The sequence below is a fragment of the Abramis brama genome, assembly GCF_963993115.1.
Source record: "Abramis brama genome assembly, chromosome: 16".
Classification (NCBI taxonomy): Eukaryota; Metazoa; Chordata; class Actinopteri; order Cypriniformes; family Leuciscidae; genus Abramis; species Abramis brama.
In genome coordinates this window covers 18,043,945-18,067,349 of record NC_139978.1, presented here as the reverse complement: position 1 = coordinate 18,067,349, position 23,405 = coordinate 18,043,945, and the positions used below count along the sequence as shown (strand labels likewise).

At 38.0% G+C, this 23,405-nt stretch overlaps 2 protein-coding genes across 2 annotated transcripts in view; one reads left to right on the top strand and one right to left on the bottom strand.

Moving 5' to 3' along the window:
* The window catches only part of LOC311065815 (DLA class I histocompatibility antigen, A9/A9 alpha chain-like), a 484,454-nt gene that overhangs the window by 404,009 nt on the left and 57,040 nt on the right, over positions 1–23,405 (top strand). The gene's annotated exons all lie outside the window — the stretch shown is intronic.
* Positions 189–16,868, bottom strand: setd1bb (SET domain containing 1B, histone lysine methyltransferase b; the record flags this gene model as incomplete). The annotated part of the gene is made up of 19 exons (XM_084138747.1): positions 189–453; positions 598–735; positions 884–1,003; positions 2,926–3,051; positions 5,386–5,527; positions 5,664–6,885; positions 8,001–8,219; positions 8,616–9,038; positions 9,849–9,936; positions 10,102–10,286; positions 10,479–10,560; positions 11,282–11,437; positions 11,548–12,204; positions 12,358–13,704; positions 15,258–15,379; positions 15,534–15,798; positions 16,282–16,380; positions 16,552–16,694; positions 16,826–16,868. The coding sequence occupies 19 exons, from the start codon at positions 16,866–16,868 to the stop codon at positions 280–282; spliced, it is 5,751 nt and encodes a 1,916-aa protein (XP_083994873.1). The 3' UTR covers positions 189–279.

The window sequence follows — 23,405 nt, the reverse complement described above, 5'->3', positions numbered from 1 at the left end:
GATCATACTATCACTAATAGTGATGTTAAATCACATTTTAGGCTTATATTAAGAAATGTGCATTGTGCAATAAAGAAGTACTCCAAATAAAGTTGAATTATAATATTCATATCAGTAAGTCTTGAGCGATATGTCAGTGAATATGTTAATGGGTTTGTAGTATACTTAGTATGAAATAAATGTATTTTAAATACAGGAGTTTGTTCTTAAAAATAAGTTCATGTACAGTCTGAAACTTGTTTACTGCTAATACTTTGAAATTGTGAGAATAGTCCTTGTCTAGTTGAGGGTTCCTCTACAGTTCTCTGCAGCACACAGGCAGGGGATCTTCTCATCCTCAATAGGGAATTTGTAATCGTAAGTGATCTCTTCATTTACACCAATAGGTTGCCGAGAGTAGATGACTATCTTCTTCTGAGCTTCTACAGCGATGACTTTGGCATAGCAGTTCGGCTATGGAAGGAAAAACACATAATGAAACCAGTAAGCACAAAATGTTAAAAATGGAAATGAATTAAATTCATAGCAAACACTAAACAACAAAAGGAAACAATTATTAGGCATATTGACAATTGAAATTATGAATTAATGACTTACATTGCAACTGTGATTGATGAATCTTGCCAGGTTACCGCACTTGGTTGCATCAATTATTGTGTCCTGGTCTACCCGGAAAAGATAGCTGCTTCCAATACCCTCGTTTTCATAGCGCCTTTCACGCATGTCTGCTATCACCTAAAGACAGGATTTGGGATATGATAATAATATACAAAAACATTTGTGATCATCAATTTACTGCTTGAAAAAGGCTGTCACTGATGTTTATACTCAGAAATGACTGCTGAAATCTTAAAATATTTCTTTTGTGTATTGTGTATCTCACCTGCCGAATGCTCTGGCCTACATATTCAATTATCATTTCATCTGCAGCAATAGGTTCCTCTGCAAACAGCCCCCAGTCATGAATACGACTCTTGCCAAAACGCAGCCTCTTCTTACGGAACTGTAAAGAGGGAAATATATTTGTGCTCCATGTGGACCATACTGAAAAATGCAAAACTGGTCTGTTGTGGACTCTTAAGGCCCATTCACACCAAGAACGATAACTATAAAGACAACTATAAGGATAAATATATTAGTGTCCGCACCAATGCACAATATCGTTCTGCACAGCAAAAAAAACAAAAAAAAACTGTATTTCTCTGTATTTTTTCCTTGTTTTCCAGTACAAATAAAAAAATTTACATGAGAAGCAAAATTACATGAAAGTATCATTCCTCTGAGTCATTTTTGGTATAGTTATGGTGTGGACTACCGTATCCACATTGAATTAGAACAATTATTAAAACTTTATAATTATTGTATATGAAATCTTGTTTCCGCCACAGAATAAAAAGTAAAAAAAAAACGTAATTGTGATCTCGCAATTCTGACTTTTCTCAGAATTGCGTGATATCAATTTGCAATTGTGAGTTATAAAGTCAGAATTGTGAGATATAAACGAACAATTCTGAGAAAAAAGTCACTTTATAACTCGCAATTGCTAGTTTATATTTCATAAAATGTTAGAAAAGAAGTCATAATTGCGAGTCATAAAGTCTGAATTGCGAGATATAGACATGTTTTGTGAGTTCATATCAAAATTCGGACTTTAGAATTTGCAGTTGTGAGTTTATATCATGCAATTCTGACATCTTAACTCACAATTGCGAGTTCATATCTCGCAATTATTTCTTGCAATTCTGACTTTATGGGGCTGTTTACACCTGGCCACTTCATGCGTTTTCTCAGATCAGATAGCGATCTGATTTATCAAAACCATTCCATTTACACCTGGTCACATAAATGCGTTTTTGCGAAACGGATTTAAATCTGATCTTTAATTAAATTCGATCTTCAAAAAGCTATATGCAGATTTAATGGAGTGCACGTCACCAAAAGCAACAGATATGAGCTGCATTTTATTGATCATCAGCTAAAATTTAAAAATCAAAGACCACAATAAGAGAGCGGCAACAATCTGGTAAGATCATTTTGTTTCTTAAGAATTTACTTTTAATGATGATGATTGTGTGTTAAGCGTCTGCGACTTACTTTCACTTTGATTTGCGATAGTTTGCACGTTGGCTTAATGAAGAGATGATCAGCTGCTCATCTGCAGCGATGCGTGTTCCAGTAGTGTCGTCATATCTGGCTATAACATTACATATGGCCTATAACACGCTCTCACACGTTTATTTTTTTTAGCATCTTTGGGAGGAGTACAATTTACATATGTGGTTTCAACAACTAGATGCATTTACACTTGTCCAGTTTCGCCTGGAATGCGGCCCAGACCACCTCCTGATGTGGTTTGAGCGATCGGATTCAAATCCGTCTCGAATGCGTTTCGGAGGGCATTTACACCTGGTCTTTTCACGATCGGATAGCTATCCGATCTGAGAAAACGCATGAAGTGACCAGGTGTAAACAGCCCCTATAACTCGCAATTGCGAGTTCATATCTCGCAATTCTGACTTTATTTCTTGCAAATCTGACTTTATTTCTTGCAATTCTGACTCGCAATTCTGACTTTATTTCTTGCAATTCTGACTTTATTTCTTGCAATTCTGACTTTATTTCTTGCAATTCTGACTTTATAACTCGCAATTGCGAGTTCATATCTCATGATATGTGAGTTTATATCTCCTAATTCAGAGAAAACATTCAGAATTGCAAGATGTAAACTTGCAATTTTGAGAAAAAGGTTGCAATTATCTTTAAATTGTTTTATTCAGTGGTGGAAACAAGCTTCCATAATTGTTATAGTTATCACACCATTGGTGTGAACACACCTTTAAAAAAATAATAATAGGTTTTAGTGTTTCTGGTGGCTCTAGCATCTCATATGCTGTGTTATGCTGTTGTTGGGACAGCTGGCCTCACCTTGAGCTGGTTGAATTTGAGGAGGTCACTGTCACAGCTGAATGAGGACAACAGACGACGCTGTTCCGCTCTGAGTTCCGAACCTGATCTGGATGAAGATGGAATCTGAGATTGCACACTCTTTCCCTGCATAGATCAGAACATAATTCTCAAATTACAATTACTTTTAAACGTGCAAGTACTTTTAAACTTGGTCTTGGATTTTATACTGACACCCACTGGTGTGGATGCATGAAGGTTTTGACTAACTTCGTCAAATTGCACAACACACCTGGTTATGTCTCTACGTTCTGGCCATGGTAAAATAAAACAGCCTTTTCTAGGTCATTGATATTGTCTTCATTTAATCCCTCAATATATTCAATTATATCCCTATATAAAACAAAGTTATACCCCTCAAAGTAAAAATTACTTAGTGCACCTTTAAATCACTTCATGCAAAAGCACACAGAGAAACACATGAAGCAGAGAAATAACAGAGGGATGAAGTCTTTAAACATGTTTACAACTGAATAGCAACCATCATGAATGGTAACAGTCAAATAAATGTTTTTCTTTCCAGTGTTATTTTTGTATCATTTATATACTATTATAGTATTTATTAGTGCTGGGAAAAAATTAATCGCAATTAATCGCATCCAAAATAAAAGTTTGTGTTTGCATAATATATGTGTGTGTACTGTGTATAATTATTTTGTATATATAAACACACACATATGCATGTATTTATTTAAGAAAAATGTGCATGTATATACTGTATATTAGGGGTGTGACGAGATCTCGTGTTACGAGATCTCGCGAGATTAAAACACGACGAGATTTCTCGTCGAGGTGAAACTTTGTCTCGTGAGTTGTTGTGATGTCAGCGTGATGGAGCGTGAGGGTGAAATTAGTATTGAAGATGCCCCTGCCACTTTTAAATCATTTGTGTGCCGGGCCAATCACACACACACTCCGCGCACACACACACACTCACTGTCCCTCGCTCACTCACTCACTCGCGCGCACACACACACACACGCTCACTCGCGCGCGCACACACGCACACTCACTGTTGCTCGCACTCTCACTCACTCGCGCACACTCAACCCGTCGTGGAGGACCGTTAAAATTAAACATGCTAGTCTTTCTGTCGTGATGTCCTGAAGCATCGCAGACGCGTAGGTTGTCGCCCACTATGACACACTATACGAAATGAAACGATCGAATCTTGCGTCCCGACGCCCGTTGTCCTTTACGAATCTCCACGAAACGGATCGTGTCAAAATCGCGCTAAAATAGTGTAATTTGAACCAGGCAGGTAATAAACATTTGACCTATCGCGCAAAGAACCTATTAAAGCACTAAGACATGGGAACAGTATAGCTAACATTCACATATCACAAGTCATATCGACATCACAATATTAAACAATGTTATCGCACATCGCAGCTTTTCCTCATATCGTGCAGCCCTAGTTACTGCCCAAAGGTCTCAACTGCTGCCAGAAATCGTCGACATGCTTATATTCTTGAAAAAGAACATGACCATAATCTTAGTCTGTTCTGTGTAGTTAATTTACCTCTTTTTCATGCTTGAAGAATTTTATTTTTTTCTGTTTGAACTTGTAGTTTTGAGAGAGCAGTACTTTGATTATGGATACACACTGTTTGCATTTAAAGTGTTATTTCAGTTATTTATATTAATTTTATTTATACTGTTTTATTTTTTTTATGTTCGATTTGTGGAAAAGAGTTAGATTTCTCATGTGAAATCGTACAGGGGAGAAGCCAGACGGTAGAGTTTATAGCAAAACATTTTGCAGTGTTTGCATGTCCTTTACTGCATAGAATTCATTAAAATAGAAGTAAAATAACATTCATTACAAGTTGATTTCAAAATGCACCTAAATTGTTTTGCATTTTGTGATTTTCAGTTGAATAAAAGACTATTTTCCATTCATACATTTCATCATTGAGGATTTCTTAAAAATTGTGTAAAAATCTCGTCTTGTCTCGTTCTCGTGAACCCAATCTCGTGTCTCGTCTCGTCTCATGGAGTAAGCGTCTCGTCACACCCCTACTGTATATACATTTAATTTATATTATATATAAATATAAATAAAAATCTTAAATATATACATGCATATGTGTGTATTTATATATACAAAATAATTATACACAGTACACACATATATATTATGCAAACACAAACTTTTATTTTGGATGCGATTAATTTTAATGATTTTCCCAGCACTAGTATTTATTAATATTTAGATTTTTGAATTTTCAGTTTAATTTTAACTAATGTTAAATAGTTATTTTACTATTTATTAATACTTAATTTATTAATACTTTTAGTTTTTTTTATTAGTTTTAGTTTTTTTTATATAGCTTTAATTTATCGTTTTTATATTTCAAAACTTAAATGAGTTTTAATGATTTTAGTTTTAGTTAACAATAACAACAGTTTCTTTCTCACCTGAGTTTCTACAACAAACTCATCACAGAGATATCGCAGCTTTTCCCTCTTGCTGATGAAGTAATATCCCTCACTACGAGCACAACCTGTCATGTGATTCCTGACCCCATCCAGCCATCTTCCTGGCCAGTCGTCAGGACTGCTGGTTGGTGCAGCAGAGTCAAGGAACAAACAACAGAGCAATGTGCATTTGGAAAATAAATTTGACACAATATTGCATGACACAATCGACTGGATACAAATTACATTATCAAGTATTTTGACTATGACACGTTTACATGTGTATTATGTGTTTAAGGATATGAGGATGTGGGATCCAGCGCGTTCTCCTCAACCAATCACATTCTTTTTCCTGCACCACAAGCCTCTCATAGGTGGCCTTGAGGTGCCTGATCTCCTCCTCATTCACTCCTTTAGTCCACACAGCATGGACGATCAACTTCTCTCTTCTCTCAGAGCGTGGAGAGAAGATGAGGTGACGTCTGGATGATGATTCTCTCCATTTTCTCCATAAACATGACGACTCCTGAACCCTTTGATTCTCATTTAGTTTACGTTTGTCTTCTAGCAAATGCTTCTGTCTGTGAGCTTCTGGTAGTGTTTGTTCTGTCCTGATATCTGAAACACAATCCAAATGCCCCAAAACCTGATTTGAAGAAGATTTTGTTGTCGCATTGTTCACTTGTAAGGACGAATGAGTATTTATATTTGGGCACTGTCTTCTCCTTTGTAATTCAATCATTCGTTTCCTCATTTTAAGCCGCGCTCGTCGCCTTTTCAAGCGCGCCGAGTCCAAACACTCTGTTTGACGTGAGGGGACATGGCGGTTATGAGGTTCATGCCCATTATCTATACTAAAATTGTTAGTTTGCGCATCTGACTGTGCAAAACCAGAGTTGTGATGATGGAGTCCATTAGCCCACAGCTCTCTATGCTGAACGTTTCTCTCTCCGTGGTTTAGAACAGGTGGAGATGGAGACATGTCTCTCCCTGGAGTCCTCGGGATCATGCTGTCAGCACATGGAGACAGAATGGAGTTAGAGGGGCTTCCCATTCTTTGTAAAGCCTCTTGCAGTAATCCCGCTGGTGTTATTCCCTCAGAGTGATAAACGTGGGAAGGACCATTGAAGCAGCCTGGTGTTTTTGGTGTTTCCTCATATGCTGGGTATAAGAAAGAGAGAGGAGGACAGTGGAAAAGGGGCGAGGAGGGAAGTTCCTGGATGCCTGTGGGAGAGGGAGGAGGTGGTAATGGTGTAGGAGGTCCTGGAGGTAGAATATGACCCTCAGCCTCCTCCATTTCCAGACATCCACCAGGTGTGTGTGGCAGCTCCAACTCCTCAACTGCAGGAGGAGAAAATCTACGCCCAAGCTCCATTTCAGGGTCACTGTCAGACAAGGATCCAGTAGGTGTGATGGGTCTAATGTTCTCAGAATCCTCCAGTGTTTCTGTAATGACTCTCTGGTCCTCTGAATCTGTAGAATATTGTGTCTCCAAATCATCTGAAAGCAGAAAAATCCATGAATTCTGGACAACTAACAACTATTTGATCTGGTGATTATTTATTTGATTAGTCTGATATTCCAAATATACAAATCGTCGCTGTTGGGCAGAAACCTCATATCTCCGTATTTTGTCCCCCCCCATACATCATTACTATTTGTCACCTTTTACATCTGTCTGTGGGTTATGCAAATATTTAACCAATGAAAAGTATTAAAAAGAGTTTGTGACTAATCCTCGTAACTCCATTAGATCCTAAAACTGTCGGTCAACCCTCAAAACTCTACCCAGCCTCTATCGCGAATGAAGTGCTGCACATATTTTGGACCGTCTCTGCTTGTTTGCAATGCAAGGGTAAATAATGAACTGGTTCTTTGAATAAGTAGAGCATTTTTACTCAAGAAACACTATATATTTTGTATATAAAAGCTAATGTTTTATGCTTTTGAGGAGAGGAGAAGAGTGTCTTAGTCTAGCATTTGTCTTCGAGACATTGCCAATACTATCTTAAATAGCCTTAAAAAATGCACTTTGTCTTTAATAACATAAGATTTTGTCCAAATGCCAGAAAAAATTGAGTGCCCACATAGCTAACATTAAACTTTATTAACTGTAAAACGTAATGCGATGCACTTACTTTCTCAGATGCAGACGTTCTAATGACGGACAAAACATGCATGTCCGAAATTTGCTGATCAGAACCCTCTTAACTTAATTTGAGCTTGATTTTGGTAAAATGTTAATAATATTATGACACATGCAAGTGTCGGACCATACATAAAAGCCACAATATCAACTTTGACAATACTGTGTTTAATTATTTAAAAAATACAGTTTTTTCATTTCCTGAAAAATTGCTTTCATTTAAAAAAATATTTTTTTTTATGCGAACCACACTTTTAGGGCTTTGTGTTCACACTTGAGTTTACAAGAACTAACAAACCTTTACAGTAACCATAAAGTAATTTAAATCCCTCCACTTGAGTTTGCATAGGGCACATCTCCACTGTTTTTGACCAATTCAGTATAAAATAATAATAATAATAATTATAATAATAATTGTGATTTTTATTGTGATTATTATTGAAGGTGATTTCTGATCAGTAAACCTTACCTGACAGTCCTCTGTATGTAGGAGACGGTGGACTTGGCAGCTCTGACTCCTGCTCTGAGAAGAATATCACTGGGTCTGGGAGCTTAAATTTGTTTGTTAAACAGTGTTTAACTGGGTCCTGTAAGGTGTATCTGAGAGGCTCAGACAGTTTCAGACCTTGCATGTACACTCTTACACTCAGTTCCTCTTCTGGATCCTCTGATATCCTTGGATTTAAATCTGCAAGAGCAGAAGCACAAATTACATTTCAAATGACATGAATTACAAATTGCATCAACACTGATGATATAGACATTTCTTAAATGTTCTGCTACACCAACTGAGGTCAGAAAACTATCTCTGACATACAGTAACTACAAGAAATTAAGAATTCTCAGAAACATCTACGTATGTAATGTAAACTTCAAATAATAAACCACTAGTATTAGAGTGGATATTTTTTATTACTAAATGTCCAGTTCAAATTAAGTTATGACCTATAATCTCTAAAAAAAAAACAATCAATATACTGATAAAAAAAGTATGTCTTTGTTATGCACGATGGTTTTGTTTTCATTTTGGAAACATGGAGGTTGATTTGTGCTTTATGTGAAAACAGAAAATCAATGAACTAACCAAACAAGTCATGGTCCTCAGCACTTTCAACTGAATCTGGAGCAGAAGGGGTCACAGGAGGGCCGAGATCTTCTTCACAGTGTGTGAAAGACAAGTAAAATGGAGTGTGAATCATCTCTTGGTTTTCCTTATTATCCTCATCTGAAGAAATCCATATCTCTTCTTCTATTCTCCTGTCCTCATGTTGAGTTTCAGGAAAAGATCTTTCACCATCCAACTGATCTTCCTCCCCAGAAGAAAGACTGTCTGAGGAGTCGTCGCTTCTGTCGTTTGAGGAGTCAAAGACAGATCTAGAGGAAGCTGAGGAGTCAATAACAGATGGAGAAAAAGCTGAGGAGTCAGAGACAGTTCTGGGAGAGACTAAGGAGTCGTATCCTTGGCTTGTAGAAGCAGACGAGTTTGAACTTGTATGGCTGATGGTATCTGGAGGATAAAAAAAAATTTATTATAAATTATTTAAAAATTGTTAAATATTATATATATAAATATTATATATATATATATATATATATATATATATATATATATATATATATATAAATAAATATTATATATATATATATATATATATATATATATATATATATATATATATATATACACTACCGTATGAAAGTTTGGGGTCAGTAAAAATGTATAATGTTTTTGAAAGAAGTATCTTAAGCTTGCCGAGGCTGCATTTATTTGATGAAAAATACAGTAAAAACAGTAATAGTATTACATATTAAACTAACTGTTTTCTACTTTAATATATTTTAATATGTAATTTATTCCTGTGATGGCAAAGCTGAATTTTCAGCATCATTACTCCTTTCTTCAGTGTCACATGATCCTTCAGAAATCATTCTAATATGCCAATTTGCGGCTCAAGAAACATTTATTATTATTATAATGTTGAAAACAGTTGTGCTGCTTAACATTTTTGTGGAAACCATGATACGTTTTTTTTTTTTATTCTTTGATGAATAGAAAGTTCAACAGATCAGCATTTATTTGAAATATATTTATTATGTAACATTATAAAGATCTCTACTGTCAATGTTGATAATTTTAGCATCCTTGCTGGATAAAAAAGCATTAATTTCTTTCTTTTTTAACGTACTGCCTCAAACATTTCAGCGGTAGTGTTTTATATTTGTATGTAAATTAAATATTATATTATATACATTATTATATATAATATATAATTAAAATAATTATTTTATATAATAATTAACAGATATCAATGAAAACCTGAATCTGTGTAATCTTCATCCTCTATTACACAGGCATCACTCTTCTTATCTTTATGTACTTCATCAGCTTTCATCTCATCAACCTCCTGAAAAACACAATAGACACCAAACATGTTAATTAATGGCTGGGGTCAATTATCAACTTTCCTAAAAAGTATTATCTCCCAAGCAATTCACAATCACAATTTCTGCTCAAAAATCAATATTTCTTTTTATACGTGCATCTGTATTTCAAATAAGTGAAACAGTACCTGAGCAGACACATCAACTTCCTTAGATTCTGGATCCTCCACCTTCACAGAATTCTCTTCATCTTCTTCCTCCTCACTTTCTAACACCATTGGCCTGGAATGCCTGCGTTTCACCATGGTCTCTTCACTGGCATTTTTGGTCATGTCCTCTCCAACATTATCTAGGGCTGTTTGCTGCTCTGGCTCTTTAAGAAATAAATGTTGACCATATTTTTTTCAGTGTACAAGATCTACTTAAACTTTATACTGTGAGTTCACAATTTAAAGATATGTCACATTGAAATAAAGTCAGTGAATTGATTTCCATAGTTAGATCCTTTTTCCACACTCAAAAAGGTTTTTCTAACTCCATGTGAAAAAGCCAATGCCAAACTGACCTTCTTCCTCAGTTTGTTCAAGACCAGGAGAAGGACAGATCCTTTTAACATCAGTGGAGTCCTGACCTAATGGATCCTTCCTTTTTAACTGAGCATAATGGAAAAAAATAATGAAATCACATAATGATTCTCAACCAGGCAGCCTCAGCAAACTTTCGAGGGGGCCTCAAGAAGACTTACAATTATATAGCCTAATATAAGACAAAGCAATCCCTAAAGACAACTAAAAATCAAATTCTAAATACTTCTTATTTTAATTCACCCCTCCAACAACCCCAACACCTATTTTTTTCTCTTGTTTTCTTTGAAGAAGCATGGCTCCCAGGATCTTGAAAAACCTGGATAAACAAGGTAGCCTTATTTTTTAAACTTATGATTTCTAGATTTGGAAAGGTTAGGTAAATTAATCAAATTGTGTAACTCCATGGTAATTGTTATAATGTATATTCATTTTTGTAGCCAAGCTGTAAAATATTTTATTGGGTAGAAACTGAGTAAAAAATTATTTGACAAATTACACATATCACTGGAAAATTCATGGGGCTGTTGAATGTTTTTGTGGACAATGGGGGGCCTGGGTGTGAAAATTTTGGAGAACCACCTCTTCATTATTCATTATAGTTATAAACCTCTTATAAATTTCCATTTCATTATAGGTGTTATTTTTTATCCAAAAATAATAGTGCAGGCAATACCAAAGTGATTAGCATGCATTGCTCTACAGAAAACATACTAAATCAGTTCTTCTATATTTTCTATATATATATATATATATATATATATATGAAGTACCATATTTGTACCTTAAATGATGGTAGTTTAATGGCACCATGCAGACTCATTATTTTTCCTGTGCCCAATACAGAGCCTTCTCCCCCAGCAGTCATTCTCAGGCATTGCTCCATCGTTTTAAGCTTGATGTCTTTATTTCCTCCTGATTTAACAGATGGGGCAGATACCTGGGGGCGCACAACATGATATATATGAAAATAATGTTGAAATGGTAATGGAAGTATAGATGGACTTAACACAGTTCATCACTACAGTTGAAATAAGAAACAAATCCCACCTTAGCTGCCTGTTCTTTGTCATCCCACCACTCATCAAACGCTTTGTAGGCCACAATCTCAATCATCCTGCGATGTATGTCTTTCTTTACGATAGTCCGTAGCTCTGCAGCAACAACAGCTAGAACTCCATCCACTGTGGCCTTTTGGGGCAATTCTTTCATAGGGACGTACCCCGGTGGGGGCACTGAAGGGTCAAACCTGGGCATAGGGGGAGGAGGCCAAGGTGGTCTGAACCTTAACATGGTAGATGAACACCCAGCGGAAGGGTAAGGTGGGCGATGAGTCATGAAATTGAAAGGTGGGAAGGGGGGTGAGAATGAGGTTTGCCCTTGTGTTATTCTAGTAGGGATAGGAAGAGGTATTGCACTACTCTGCCAGTTAGGTGATCTACAGACTTGCTTGATCTTTGGAGGAGGGTACAATGAACAAGAAGTCGGAAGAGTGTATCCAGGTAACAATGGAGCCCTAGGAGAAGGAGGACCCAGTTTTGTTGTCATATTAGGAGGCACAAGGGAGGGGTAGTGAGCAGATGGTGGAATAAGGAATGGATGTGGGGGCATTTGAGGAATTGGAGGGGGTAAAGAGCTCCTGTTAGTGCAGATCACTGGTATACTAGATGGCTGATCTGAAGTATCTTCATCTTCTTTTAGGTTGACCTAGGGAAAAGATTCATATTGATGTAAATGCTTAGGGTTGTCTGCCATTCAGAATTTAATTGAGAATTCCTTTTATATTTTAAATCAATTCCAGAATTTGAACTAAGGCAGCAAATAAAATTAGATGGCAGTCTAGTTCTATCAATCACTTACAGTAGTGCTAGAGGATATCTTGGACAAAGGCTTCTTGATTGATTGAAGTTCATGTTCATCTTTTGCCACATCACAGAGTGGAGTGAAACTCGCATCCTCAAGGCTTTCTCTTGGATAAGAGTATGTATTGAGATGGGAGCCAGTATTATTTGCACTAGACGATGTTTGGTCACAATTTAGGACAACATCTATGGAGCAAGAAGGAGAGTGGCTGGGATCATGCTCTTCAGTAGCAGTCTCTGAGTCTGAACTCTCTTGGTTCAAAAGGGGCAGAACTGGACTTCCAGCACTAAGAAGCATCTGGATGCGAGAGTCTAGGCTTTCAAGCTTTGATTCCGGAGCAGGAGATTCAGGAGAAGGACACTGTACTATGGGGTCTGAAAGATCTTCTGTGGCTTCAGAGGAAGGACACAGTTTTGGGGTATATGAGCGAGAGGATTGGGCTTGTGGTGGACAATAAGTTTGGTTCACCTCCTGCAGAGTTTTGCAAGATACTTGGGAAGCAATTCCATTGAAAGTATTTTCTGAAGCATTTGCATTTATCTGCATATCAGAATGAATGTGATGAACATCCACTCCAATAGCCTTTTGCGGCAATTTTTCTAAATTTGGAAGTGATGGTGGATCTTCAGCAACATATCTGTTATTAACACTGAGGCCCCTGACTGAGCCAGTAAAGGTTTGGACTGTGAGCTTATCTGAATGTGATGGCGTGGTTAGACTTTCCTGAAATTTATTATAAGGCACTTGATTGGCCATAGGTACAGAGCGGTGGTGACCTCCTCTGTATACAGCTCTATGTATATAGTGGTGTTGTGGCCTACGGTTGTATGCGTTTTGGTACTTGCTCTCGAGAGGTCTGACCCGGTGTCCTCCACGAACATGGTTACTAAGGTGATAATTGCGTCCTGGAGTTCTTTGCCTATTCGAGAAGCTACTGTTTTGCGAGGGAGCTCCACCTAGCATCCAAAAGTTTTGCACAGCACCTTGAATAATGCTAGGTTTATTTGAGACTGGTTGAGTCAAATGACCAGACTGTTGCTGTAAAATGTTTGGGATGGATTGTTGAATAAAAGGGACATTGAAGGCACTGGTTGTCAGCGCAGACTCATTTGGGGTCCTTTCACACTGAGATGGTGTGCCTGGTCTACTGTGGGTCATAGAAGGCGTGCAAGGGGTATCTTGGTATTGAGGGGTCTGCCAGAAGCTATTAGGTGTATCCTGATGCATGCTGGAGTAGGCAGTATCCATGGATAAAGGTGTAGAACAATCCAATGATGGAGAGCCATTACATATTGAGGATGATGATGATAGTGTGTACGACAGCTTCTTCAGTGGTCCACACTCCTGAAAGATTGAAAGAGATTTACAAGTGAACTAAAACTACACTTGTGTGTACTTACAGTGCACTTACCTAAGAAAGTACTGGTTAATGTAAGGTAACGACATGGGTTATGATTAGGTTTAGGTGTAGGTTCAGGGTTAGTACTTATTACCCAGTTATTGTAATAACTATAAGTACATAGTATGTACATGGGGAACAGGACTGTAAAATAAAGTGCTACCATGTTTCCACCAGGGCAGCAGTAGTACTTTGTAAAAGAAAAATATCTAAAACAAAATAGTCATCAAAGATTAGGTTATTTGTAACGTTTAGGCAAGGATGAAGAGAGGTGAGAATCCAGTTGCAGCAGTATTTATTGAAAACGAAAACAAAGATAATCCAAATACAGGATCAAAACCAGGAACAGGAGCAGGAACATGAAATATAATTAAAAGAGAAGGAACTCAACAGCTTCACACAACATCCAAAAACAACAACCGACAAGACTGAAACACAGGGGTATTTATACACAGGAAGAAACAAGTTAACGAGGTAACAAGACACCTGGGTAGACTAATCAACATGGAAAACTACAAGGAACTACAACATGGCACTCAAGACAGGAAGTAAAACAAAAATCCCAAAACCAACACAGAGCACATATAACAATATTGGCTCCCAAGAGCCAAAAATAATAATATTTCATCAGTTGAGCCCAATTGGATATGAATATTAAAAGGCAAGATCAGGTTTTGTATTAGGCTATTACTATTTTACATTTAGATACCTATGTATGGCAGGCCATATGATGTGTGTGAGTTCAGGGTTTTCCTCTTGAAGTCTGGACCATTTTTATATTTTGCTTAAAATAAGTATCTACTAAAAACAAAAAATTTACATAATAATCAAAACACTCTCATTATGAGCAGAAAACAAAGTTAACTAGTAATTCCAAAGTTTTAGTTGTTTTTCCTTGCCATCTACAAATAATTTTCCCAATTATAACATAGTTTATTATAAAATGCTCTTAGCATGCTAATTAATAGGCCTAATGCTAAATGTGGATAAAAAAAAAACATCTCGTCACAAACCTGGTTTAAACGGTTGGAGCCATATACTGTATGACAGATAAAAATAACTATATTTACTGCATTCTTGTTTTATGAAGCGTTTTAGCGAAAGTATCAAAAAAAATTGTTGATAAAATAACTGAGAGAAGCAATGCGCATGGAATGGAAATGGCTTGAATGAAACACGTTTGGTTTTAGATAAAAATATTAGATGAGTGTTTGTGGTGTGAACTGCTCCGTTGTTTTGATGCGCTGCCCACTTTAATCTGTGGAAACGTTTTTGTCTCACGGTCCGTTTGGAACCAAGCCGGGGTTCGGAACTGGACCGAGGTCCACTATTTGAGGATTCCTGATTTAAGCTAACTATTTTACATCCCTTAAAGATAAATAAATATATATTTTTACATTTTTAAGGGTGCTGAAAGGTGAGATAGCCTATCACAGATTAATAGGGGCTTGAGAAAGGGGGTGAAAAAGAAAAGAAATGCCTATGGTCTTGTACTCACAGTGAAAGAGTCAGTGATGAAAGATGGTGACTGGGGTCCCCAGGCCTCTTCTCCAACAGGGAGAGTAAAAGGTGTATATAAACCACTAACAAGCATCTGGAAGTATCGGTTCCTCTTCACGCCTAAAACCAGTCAGTCAATAAAGATCATGAATGATATAATGCATGCAAATACAGTAAATGTGTCTGCATAGACATGTTTATGAAAACCTTTATTTGGAACTGATAAGGTAGTAAGAAAAAAATTGAGAAGTAAGAGATGGAAAAATGTATTTACCTTTGGGGTCAAACTCCACATGAATGTTGTTTCCCATCACAGAAGTGTTGTGGAGGTTTTTTACTGCATTATTTGCTGCCTTCACAGATTCAAAAATGACCTTTGCTATTCCTAAATGCTTCTTATTTTTCGGGTTATATAAAACTTTCAAATCTTGAACCTCTCCAAAGTGTTTACACATTTCAGACAGGAATCCATCTCTAATGTTGTCATTAAGCCGTGCAAATGTCAACTCCTTTGGCGCTCCAACATAATGCTCATCAACCTAAAAAAGAGATTTATTGACATAATATGGCATTATTTTATAAATCCTAGGGTCCCTAAGGCAATGTAAAACAACCATCAGATACACTCCTGCCCATTGTTTATTTTTATATAAAGTGTTTTTGCTCTGATAAATTCATCCCAAACACAATGTTACAATACTTTATCACAATTCTACTTTGTGATGAATAGTTCAATAACAATATCTGCCTATAGGGATTTTTATTTAGGTCAGAGATAGATTTAAATAGATTAAATAGGTTAAATAGGAAAACAACAGGTTAGTTTAGAAATTATAAATAAAACAGTAGCCTAATACATAGAACATTTTAACATTTTTTTCTCTTGGACTCCAAACATAAAGAATGTCAGTAGCCTATCAACAGAAAATAAGGGTTAAATGTTTATAATTTTAAAAACGTTGCTTTTACTGTAGGCAAAACATTACACAAATCATTCATTTGATGCTGTATCTAATACTAACCTTGAATTTGGGGACCAGGAGATTTGTTTCTTTGAATTTTGTCCAAAAACGAGTAATTCTGGGATCTCGAACAACATCCACAGGGAAACATCCAGGATGCTGACAGACAACAATTTAGTAAGCTTCAATTGTACAATGAAAAATACAACTAGACTGTGTAATTATGATTAAAAAAATTACAAAGGTAATTAAGTTTGATAACTAAGCATTATGTTAACGTTTATATAAATATTAGTAGGCCATTGTTGTTCGCCTTGAAATCATACTCACCGGTGCGCTAAAGTGCTGTCCATCATATCGGTAGAGTTTCTGACTTCCGCTGCTCAAATCCGGATCAATAATCAGTTTGTAACAACTCCAGTTTGGAGCTGCATCTTCCAGAGGATCAAAACTACCTGTTTTTAATAATGTATCTAAATTGGAGAATCACAGCACACGATGAAAAGGACTGTTTCTACACAACGGAAACTGCGGTTGAGTACCGCATATATAAGTAGGCCTAACGTTACATTAACACATATTTTGATACACCTTTATCTCTTACCGTTATCTTTCCGTTGACCCTCCTTTTCGACGCTTTCGAACATGATTCGCAGTCATTGTACAATGTTAGTAAATTTCTCTTTATAGGACGCTGATTAAAAACGATATTTCCTGTAAATATCAGAAGGCTGTTGTCAGGAATACACTGTAGGTCTTACGTGTCCCCCAAGAGAAGCAGCACATCACTGCTGCACAACAGGTGGGAGGAACCTGCCGCCACACCCGCACTGTCATCAAGACAGATACAAAAAAAAAAAAAAAAAAAAAATCACTGTGGATCTGCAGAATCCTGCAAATGATTTCAGTAGGCAATATATGAACAACAAGACACACAAATTCTAACGAAATCTGCTAGGGTAAAATATTGGATACAAATATTGCAATAATTATTAGGCCTGTTTGTTTGTTGGACACACGACTGTTCATATAATCTATATAAAAATAATAATATTGATAAACCTTTATATTTTTACATAGAGAGATAGAACAACTTCTACTACCTCTTGATTGTGGTCACACACATTTCACACATGATTGTGGTCATGTGTGAAATTGATTTTGCTAATGTGATTTGGTAGCTGGGTAACAGTGTTAAATTACTTAATGTTACTACATTTGATCTACCAGTAAGAATAAAATCTCCTGGGATGGGGAAATGTGGGTACTTTCCAGCACAGTCACAACATGGCTAATACACTCTCCAAAAAGATGTTGTTGGAGGATGTAATGAATGGCCATGAAAATACTTTGACTGGCTGATTATAAAACAATGCATTGCATGACCATTCCCTTTTGGACCACATTTAGAATAACATAATTGTTACATATACTTTTTTGGCTTTATTAAGACTATGCCTAAACGAAAACAGAATTGTAACTTGATTCTTAGCCATATAGCCTAATTACAGATATAGGGCCAATTCTGCATTGTCCAAAATTGACCATGTGATTGTTACGGAATGGCTGTGTCAATGAAGCACACGATGAAGGATGATTCCAGAAAATAGTCTTTTAATCAAAACCCACAAGGAACAGGAAGAGAAACTCAAAAACAACCATCCAACAAAGACAACGACAGACAACTAGACAGAACAAGACTTAAATACACAGGTGACAGGGAGGAACTGATTGACAAGATAACTGACATGCAGATGAACCAAAATAACTAATGAGGGTTACCATGGGAACAAATGAATGGCGGGAAACTGAACCAAAGAAACAAAGAAAAGAGTCCAAAAACAAACAGACATGTAACAGTGATCATGTTCATTTCTTTGCCAAAAACTCCGTCAATGTCTGTGCACAATTTTCATTTAATTCGGCCCTGCTGGTGTGTGCAGATTTCGCTACTATCTGACTGAAACCAAACTAAAACACACATACAAAAAAAAAGAAAAACTAAGGGGCTGTTTACACAACACTGTTTTCAACTAAAACTGGAAAACTTTTTATGCGTTTTGGCATTTTGGGGGTCTGAATTTGCAAACTTTTTAAAATGGGTTTCAAAGTGCAAGTTTCTGAAAATGATACCATTATTGTCTCGGTGCAAACTACAAAAACGTGAATTTGTGAAAACAGTGACATCATGCACATGCATATTACGTCATGTGTTCAGTCTTAGTTTTTCTTTACAAAGTAACATCGCCAACTACTGGCCTGGCATGAATAATACAAAGTAAATTTAGCATATACTGTAGCTCAAGCTCAGTCACTCCGGCAACTTATGCTGGGAAACTAACCTGGTCCAGTGCAGGCTAACTCTCAGGCACATCCTCTAACACAATGATATTACCACTGACTCTCTTGCATACCATTATTTGACTTTATTAACCACTATCAGTCCAAAAATAAATACTGTACACAGAAAATCAACTTAAATAAGGCTACAATGATAAATCATACAATACAGACCTACAAACGTGTTCAATTATGTTGTATATGAAATGTTTACGTTAACACTGTATATATATATATTTTTTTTTTGTTAATGCTGTATATATACAGTATATATATATATATATATATATATATATATATTAACATAAACAATTGATATTATACAATAAAACTGAACACGTTTGTGTCACGGTTCATGAATTCACTGTTTTCTTCGTGTCTCGTGTATTTGTTGTTCTGTGTGTGTGGATGTGTGTGTGTGGGCGTTACCGCTCGTTCAGCTGATCAGCGCGCCAGCTGATCTCATTCCCTGCACCAGCTGCTGCCAATTCATTCACCTATAAAGACTCATCGCACTCTCCTCTCTTTGTCAGATTGTTGTTTGGTGTCCTCAGTGTGTGTTCATCGTGTGCCGTCTACAGTCCTGTTCCTGGTTCGAGTTTCCTGTTCGGTGTCTTCGTGGTTTTCGTCTCATCTGGATGTTCGCCTGCACTGGATTCACCGTCACCACTCTTCACCAGCACGCTGACCATCTTGTCCCTGCGCCACTAGCCCACCCGAGTTTTATGAACTGTTTTGTCTTTAGACCTACCAATAAAGAGTTTGACTTGCACCTTTGCTTCCGCTTCGTGAATTATGACAGAACGATCTGACCAAGCGATGGAAGCAGCAAGCGGACACTCTTCTTCGCTGGAGGATTTCATCAGATCCAGCTTTTCACGGATGGATACCCAGGAGAGGAACATGAATGAGTTGGGTCGGGCTATTCAAACTCTTGTGGCGCAGGTGTCCGAGCTCACCCAGCAACTACAACATCTGCGAGTTCCCACTGCGCCACCCACACCGTCCGCTTCCCCTGTACCACCAGAGAGCATCTCCCAGTCAGAGCCCCGCCTACCTGTTCCCGAGCCATACAACGGTGAGCCTAACTATTGCAGAGCATTCCTAACACGCTGTTCGATGCATTTTTCTCTGCAGCCCAGGACTTTTGCCACCGAACAGAGCAAGGTGGCGTTTGTGCTCACACTACTGACTGGGAGGGCAGCGCTATGGGGGACGGCGGTGTGGGAGAACCAAGATCCATGCTGTGCCTCGTTCCAGACACTCTCCGCCGAAATGAAAAGAGTATTTGACCGTGCGGTCCCGGGAAGAGAAGCGTCACGGATTCTTGCAGACCTCAAAAGCAAGGCGAAGGATCTGTATCTGATTACTCTATCGAGTTCCGGACTTTGGCGGCAGAGTGTCAGTGAAACGAGGAGGCGCAGTGGGATATGTTCCTGCATGGGCTGGCTGACCGCGTCCAGAGAGAGATTTATGCTCTGGACTTACCCACTACACTCAATGAGTTGATCGAACTGGCGCTTCGTGTGGATTCCCGACTCTCCCGAGTCGAACGTCGGATGTTACCCGCTCGTGTTTCTGGAGCGGCTGAGACTTTGCGAGCCAGCGACGGGGACGCGGTCAGCCCCGTCCACGATCACGAGCCCATGCAGGTCGGGCGAGCTCGGCTTTCCCGGGAGGAGAAGGAAAGGCGGAGATCCCAGGGCCTTTGCCTTTACTGTGGCTTGGCAGGACATTTTGCTTATAACTGCCCGGTAAAAGGGACAAGCCCGGCAGTAAATCTGAGGCTACTGTCGGGTGGGATCTCCGCTGAGAAGACCTCATCAACATCTACGCTCCTCCCGGTAAGACTAAGATGGTCAGCCCACACTCACGACTGTCGAGCACTACTGGACTCCGGGGCAGAGGGTAACTTCATGGACTACACATTTGCACTCAAGATTCAAGCTCCCCTTCTACCCCTCACCCGTACTATCGCAGTTCACGCTCTCAACGGCCAAGCTCTCCCCACCATTTCATTCACCACTGGACCCATCACACTCATCGTATCCGGCAACCACACTGAAACCACTTCCAATGTGGCTTGACATCTAGGAGTCAGTCGCACTACATCTTTAGTCAACGATTTTGGTGGCCACGTATGGCTCGCGACTTTCACAGTTTTGTTTTAGCTTGCTCAGTTTGTGCCACTGGTAAGACTTCCAATCGACCCCCAGATGGGCTCCTTCAACCGCTGCCGATCCCTTCGAGACCCTGGTCCCATATCGCACTAGATTTTGTCACCGCCCTCCCACCCTCTCAGGGTAACACGGTAGTTTTGACCGTGGTGGACCGGTTCTCGAAGGCGGTCCACTTCATTCCCTTGCCCAAATTGCCCTCAGCCAAGGAGACAGCGTTAACAGTCGTTAACCACGTCTTTCGGTTACATGGCCTCCCGATGGACGTGGTTTCTGACAGAGGACCCCAATTCGTGTCCAAATTTTGGCCAGAGTTTTGTAGATTACTGGGTGCGACTGTTAGTCTGTCCTCAGGGTTTCATCCCCAGAGCAATGGCCAAACTGAGAGAGCCAACCAGGATTTGGAGAGAACGTTGCGATGTCTGGTCTCCAAGAATCCTTCCTCATGGAGCCAACAACTGTCAATGGTGGATTACGCCCACAATTCGTTACCAGTGTCATCTACGGGCCTATCTCCGTTTGAGTGTAGTCTAGGTTACCAGCCACCAATTTTTCCTAGTCTGGAATCCGAAGTCGCGGTCCCCTCCGCTCATGCTTTCGTCCAGAGGTGTCATCGCACTTGGACTAGAGCCCGCGAGACTCTACTCCAAGTGGGAGCGCGCACCAAGGCCAAAGCTGATCGCCACCGGTCTAGGCCTCCCGTATACGTCGTTGGTCAAAAAGTGTGGCTTTCTACCAAGAACATTCCTCTCCGTTCCGTCTCTAATAAACTTGCTCCCAAATTTATTGGCCCGTTCACTGTCACCAAGATCATTAGCCCGGTGGCAGTCCGCCTCAAACTCCCTCCAGTGTACAGGAGGATTCATCCCGCCTTCCATGTTTCCAAAAATAAAACCCGTGTTTCGTTCTTGTATTAATCTGCCTGTCCCCAGGAGGCGTTCCTAGGAGGGGGGGTACTGTCACGGTTCATGAATTCACTGTTTTCTACGTGTCTCATGTATTTGTTGTTCTGTGTGTGTGGATGTGTGTGTGTGTGGGCGTTACCACTCGTTCAGCTGATCAGCGCGCCAGCTGATCTCATTCCCCGCACCAGCTGCTGCCAATTCATTCACCTATAAAGACTCATCGCACTCTCCTCTCTTTGTCAGATCGTTGTTTGGTGTCCTCAGTGTGTGTTCATCGTGTGCCGTCTACAGTCCTGTTCCTGGTTCGAGTTTCCTGTTCGGTGTCTTCGTGGTTTTCGTCTCGTCTGGATGTTCACCTGCACTGGATTCACCGTCACCACTCTTCACCAGCACGCTGACCATCTTGTCCCTGCGCCACTAGCCCACCCGAGTTTTGTCTTTATACCTACCAATAAAGAGTTTGACTTGCACCTTTGCTTCCGCTTCGTGAATTATGACAGTTTGTAGGTCTTGCAAAATGTATCATTGTAGCCTACAAAGTTTATACATATATAGCCTACATATACTGTACATACACATATATATCCTAAATGTTTTCTTTTCTTACTAGCTGAATGTTTTGTGCCCAATATTTAATTAGATTGTTTTAAAATATATGAATACATTTCTCTCTGGTTTTGTTTGGCAGCTGTAGTACATTTTATGGTTATTAAAAGATCATTAGAACATTACAATCTAAAAATAAAAAATAAAAAAAAAGCTTTTTAAAGCAGAAGTTAAAATCACAAAATTTAAAAAAAAAAACAAAAAAAAAAACAGACTACATTTTAACTGGTAAGATGAATCTGAGCTTAGTAATTGGCCTGCAGTATATTAGCCTACATTTGATTTACCCCATTACAATATATATTTAATATACTTTATTATGTCTTTCAATTCAAACACAAATTGGACATTTTATTTAAAGACATAATATTTTCCCCAATTATTTTTCCTTATTTTTCCTTCTACTTTCTTTTCCTTTCATTTTTTTCCCTTTTGTGATAATACCCACCACCAACACATTAAAAAAAAAACAATTAGAAAAATAACCAATAAGTACATAGACACTTTTACAGCTGAAAAAAGGAAAAAAAGAGAGAGAGAAAAAAAAAATAATAATTATTATTTTTTTTTATTAAAATTCACATATTTATATCAAACTCATAATTACACATAATCCCTAATAAGGAAGTCAAGTAATATTATTTAAACAACAAATAATAATAATAACAATAATAATAATAAATAAAATAATAAATAAGTAAATTAAAAAGGAGGGAGGGTTAAGCCTAAATAAAAAAGGTCTTCTCCCATAGTCCTATAGCCCATAAAAATCCTAATTAACAGAATTAAGTTTATCTAGATCTTGTTTTAGATCTTTATGTTTTACAATGAGGTTTCATAAGTTAACATTACTAGGCTACATTTGTTAACATTAACTAATAATGAACAGCACATATCTACAGCATTTAGGCTTATTCATCTTTGTTAATGTTAATTTCAACATTTAATAGGCTACATTATTTAAAAATAGTTGTAGGCTATGCATATTTGTTAATACATGAACAAACAATGAATAGAGCTGTATTTTTATAACAATAACGTTAGATTACAGATTATGGCAAGCCTACAAATATAGCCTATTGATCATGGTTAGTTCATGTTAGTCAATACATTAATAAATGAAACCTCAGTGTTGTAAAGTATTACCAAACAGTCT